Genomic DNA, 4,479 nt, shown 5'->3' with positions numbered 1-4,479 from the left:
ATTTAGACTACTCTCAGTATGAGCTCTTGGGACGTCCCGTGTGAGTGCGGCGGAGGGCTGTGAGGGTGGCCCGTTTTGTTGCCTCCTATCATGCCATTCGACGTGCCGAAACGCATGATGATCTTCAAAAGGATCTAATCGAGGAGTGGTGGGCATGGAATGGCCGACAAAACTAGTGATTTGTATGTTTGATGTTGTATTGTTGAACTATTTGTTGTATTGGAAGATAAACTATTTGTTTGAGTTGTAATAAATTGAACTATTTATTGTTGATTTATTTTTTATATGTTCAATCTTTTTGGTTCTATTTGAGTGTCCAAATGTTCTTTGTGCTGGGCGCGCGCTGTTTTTGCAGCGCCTGCTGGAACAGCTCGCGCGCGCAATATTTTTCAGCGGCCGCACTTTGCTGCGGGCAAAAAATTACTACTTTAACACTGTAAAAGTTATTTTAGCGCGCTGCGTAACGACGTGTTGTTGAAGATGCTCTAAGGATAGACTATGATCATCCATCCTTGAAGGTTGGGAAAGGTTTCAACCCTGTGACACATCATGTCCTTCTCCTCATTACTTCTGCTGAGACACCCGCGCACCTGCACCACCGAGGTTGCGGAGCCATGCACGTTGCCTCCGTCTGGCAAGCAAGACTCATTCCATTTCGATCGAGGCCCGAGGATGATCCATGTCCTGCGCCTGCAGGCAGCACTGCACCACCATCACTGGCTGTGCCCCTCGCACACGCCATGGCGGTGGAGTGCAGGAGGCGCCATGTATTTACTCCTCCCGCCGGAGCCGGACACGTACGCATCGCACCCAGCTCCCGCCATATTTACCATCCTTCCGCTCCTCTCACTCTCTCAGCTTCACCGTCGCGAGCCAATCGCTAGAGCTGGCTGAGCTGAGCTTAGTCCTGTAGACCAGACAACACCGGAGTGACAGAGCCTGCGCGCTGCGATGTGTGCCGGCCTGTGGCAGCTGCTCGTTGCCGTGAGCGCGTTTCTGGCGATGGCGGCGGCGCAGGAGACAGGGGCGGCGCCGATGGTGCCGGCGCTGTTCGTGTTCGGGGACTCGCTGCTGGACAGCGGCAACAACAACAACCTGGCGTCGCTGGCCAAGGCCAACTACCTCCCCTACGGCATCGACTTCGCCGCCGGCCCAACCGGCCGATTCTGCAACGGCTACACCATCGTCGACGAGCTCGGTACGTACCTACGGACGTCTTGATCCCGACGAGTTCGCCAGCAAAGAGCAAAATGCTTTACTCTGCTGATTCGAGTATTATGCAATTGAACCCTGAAGCTTCTGAACTGTCGACCCAGCTAGACATGTTCATTTTATCCGGGCTTCAGACATGTTCATTTTATTGGTGCTTTATCGCTACTTCAAGTGACAAGCTAGTGTTTTTCCTTGTGCGATCATGTTTGCCAGGATTCAACAAAAAGAGGGGCAAAATGCAGTGTAGAATTTGTGAATTCGAATCACTGATGTACCTTCTATTTGAAAAAAGATTCTGAACAATGCTTGTCTGGTATGTTTGCATCAGTAATTTCTCTGAAAGCATATGCGTAAGTTTCCTAGTACTAGTAAAGATGTACTCGTACTACTAGAGCAGAACGCAATCTAGTGCGGTCTTTACCGGACAGAGCATTGATTCAGCACAGCACGGACAGGACAGGAGTCGAATTGACTCATCACAGTGAGATCGAACAGTTGCATCTATGGAACAGAATGGCCATCATCCGCCGCAACAACAGATTGCATTTTCCTTGCAGTTCTGTACTCCGAAAATTCTTTTGTGCATGATTGACCAAATGCTGATTGCTGAGTACTGGTGTTATTTTGTAGCCGAGCTGCTTGGGCTGCCCCTGGTTCCAGCCTACTCCCAGGTCTCCGGCTCCGGCCAGCAGCTCCTCCAAGGCGTCAACTACGCCTCCGCGGCCGCCGGAATCCTCGACGACAGCGGCGGAAACTTCGTAGGAATTCATCGACCGGTGATTGGATCTAATTCTTATCAACTTCTGACGATGATCAACTGTTGGTTGTAATCAATGCAGGTTGCACGGATACCGTTTAACCAGCAGATCCAGAACTTCGAGTCGACCGTCGGCCAGATCGCCGTCTCGGCGGGAGGCACTTCGGCGGCGGCCAGCATCGTCTCTCGGTCCATCGTGTTCGTGGGGTTGGGGAGCAACGACTACCTGAACAATTACATCATGGCCAACTACGAAACCCGGAGGCACTACACGCCCCAGCAGTTCGCCGACCTCCTCGTGACACAATACACCTCCCAGCTCACCGTAAGATATCGGTCAAAAGTCAAAACCCTTAGCCCTACCGTAATGTGTGTTCTTGCTTGGAAGTCCCTCCAACGGATGGCTGCATGCAGAGGCTGTACAAGGCGGGGGCGAGGCGGTTCGTGGTGGCCGGGGTGGGGTCGATGGGGTGCATCCCGACCATCCTGGCGAGGAGCGCGGAGGGGCGGTGCTCGGAGGAGGTGGACCAGCTGGTGGCGCCGTTCAACGCCGGGGTGAGGGGGACGCTGGACGGCCTCAACGCCGGCCTCCCCGGGGCCACCTTCACGTACCTCGACAACTACCGCCTGTTCAAGCTCATGCTCGCCCACCCTGCCTCCTACGGTAAGATCGATGGCCGGAGCCCAGCAGAACTGATAATGTGCTTCTTGTACTAGCATGCATGGCATGGCCATTGATGGACGACGGATGCGTGCGTGCAGGGTTCGACGTGGTGGACCGGGGTTGCTGCGGGATCGGCCGGAACGGCGGGCAGATCACGTGCCTGCCCTTCATGCCGCCGTGCGCCGACCGGGAGCGCTACCTCTTCTGGGACGCCTACCACCCCACGGCGGCGGTCAACGTCATCATGGCGCGCCAGGCCTTCGACGGCGCCTCCGACGTCGTCTCCCCCGTCAACGTCCGCCGCCTCGCCCAGCTCTGAAATGCCGGCCGCCACTTAATCTGAATTACCAGGTCGACTAGCTAGCTAGATCGAGTACTCCGTAGTTAATAATCTGATCAGAATCAGACATGTTGTCTGCCGCATGCAAAATTAAACTGAATGGATTATATGCATGCAAGTATGCTTGACATTTCCGAAGGTCGATGGTGAGTGGAATTTATGCTTTCTACGTACGTAGTACTCCATGGGAAGGAGAATTTTCTTTCGAACACAGGGGCACCGCCACCAATTTTGTTGTCGTCAACTGTATAGCACCCCAGGAAATATCCTGTGACCGAAAACACTCTGCAACCTGTGCACCCATACATATACTCTTGAGTTCTAAAAAATCCAAAAATATTTTAGTACATTATAACATGGTAAATATCTGCCCCGCAAAAAAAACATGGTAAATATCTATGACGTCACAAAAATATACTCCCTCCGTCTCAAAATAAGTGTGTCAACTTTTTTTTTTGATAAGGAACGCCTTGCATTCCCAAATTACACTGGACCGACCAAATCGGCGGCCATAGCACGGGTTACATCAAACGGTGGGTCTGAATGCCACACAAGCTGGCTCCCTGGCTCAGCTTTCGAACCTACAGCAACAAGCAAATGAGCAGGGAGATTACATGCCCTAGGACAGAACAAGACTGTGTGATCAATAAAGCCCAACTGCAGGAGGTACTTGGCTTCACGGAAGAGCACACCAAGAGCACTACGGTCCTGAGTTGTGGCATTCATGCCAAGCTGGAGAGTCTGGCAATCAGTCTCATAGTGCACACGTCCCATCCCAAATGATTCAGCAGTCTGGATGGCCTTCAGTAGCGCTTCAGCCTCCCCATGTAGCGCGCTACTCAGGTTCAGAAGCCTGCCTGCCGCTGTCAAAATAAACTCTCCAGAGTTGTCCCGAGCTACTAGACCCCATCCTCCCTCTCCTTTGTCAGGCTGGAACGCCGCATCTACGTTAATCTTAATGGTATTCGGCGGGGGAGCGATCCATTTGGGGGATGGGATTGGGGTTGGGGCTTGTTTCTCCTTGCCGACCAAGAACTCCATCCACTCCTTCGTCAGATATCCCACTCGAGCACTAAAGCCCTCTGCGTCGAGGCATCTCTTCTGATGGTTTGCATTATTGCGCTCCGACCACCAGGACCATAGCAGGCAGATTGTACGCAACTTAATTTCCTCGGGAAGCTTGAAAACTGCCGCTAGCACTTCAGAAGGGGTGTCGCATAGCAGGAGCTGTTGCCTGGTGTACTCAAGACCACAGTAACGCCACCTGATCTTGACCTCCTTACAGCGCAGGAATAGATGACCCCCATCTTCTGCCTGACGGTGGCATAGTGGACACAGGATATCTAGCTCGACGCCAAGTCTTTCGACATTACGGAGGAGAGGATGGCTGTTTAGAGCAAATCTCCACATGAAGTGATGGACCCTAGGGGGGCAAGGTGTCTTCCAGAGAGCTTGCCAAAACCGAGATTTATCCTCCTGACCGGTCGAGCTAGCACCCCTCTGGCG

At 52.8% G+C, this 4,479-nt stretch overlaps 1 protein-coding gene across 1 annotated transcript; it reads left to right on the top strand.

Annotated features, from left to right (window-relative positions):
• Positions 1-773: 773 nt before the first annotated feature.
• On the top strand, positions 774-3,111 carry LOC123167187 (GDSL esterase/lipase At1g71691-like). The gene is made up of 5 exons (XM_044585018.1): positions 774-1,198; positions 1,843-1,970; positions 2,052-2,294; positions 2,384-2,633; positions 2,732-3,111. The coding sequence occupies exons 1-5, from the start codon at positions 952-954 to the stop codon at positions 2,950-2,952; spliced, it is 1,089 nt and encodes a 362-aa protein (XP_044440953.1). The 5' UTR covers positions 774-951; the 3' UTR covers positions 2,953-3,111.
• The last annotated feature ends 1,368 nt before the right edge of the window (positions 3,112-4,479 follow it).

Source organism: Triticum aestivum, chromosome 7D (assembly GCF_018294505.1).
Source record: "Triticum aestivum cultivar Chinese Spring chromosome 7D, IWGSC CS RefSeq v2.1, whole genome shotgun sequence".
NCBI lineage: Eukaryota > Viridiplantae > Streptophyta > Magnoliopsida > Poales > Poaceae > Triticum > Triticum aestivum.
The sequence above is the reverse complement of the archived record's forward strand: the minus strand, read 5'-3'. Positions and strand labels throughout refer to the sequence as shown.

Excerpts from the sequence above, each read along its gene's own strand:
- LOC123167187 (XM_044585018.1), top strand. The coding sequence starts at position 952 with ATGTGTGCCGGCCTGTGGCAGCTGCTCGTTGCCGTGAGCGCGTTTCTG. Across the intron at positions 1,971-2,051 it reads ACGACAGCGGCGGAAACTTC|GTTGCACGGATACCGTTTAA; the intron begins GTAGGAATTCAT and ends TAATCAATGCAG. Across the intron at positions 2,634-2,731 it reads CGCCCACCCTGCCTCCTACG|GGTTCGACGTGGTGGACCGG; the intron begins GTAAGATCGATG and ends GCGTGCGTGCAG.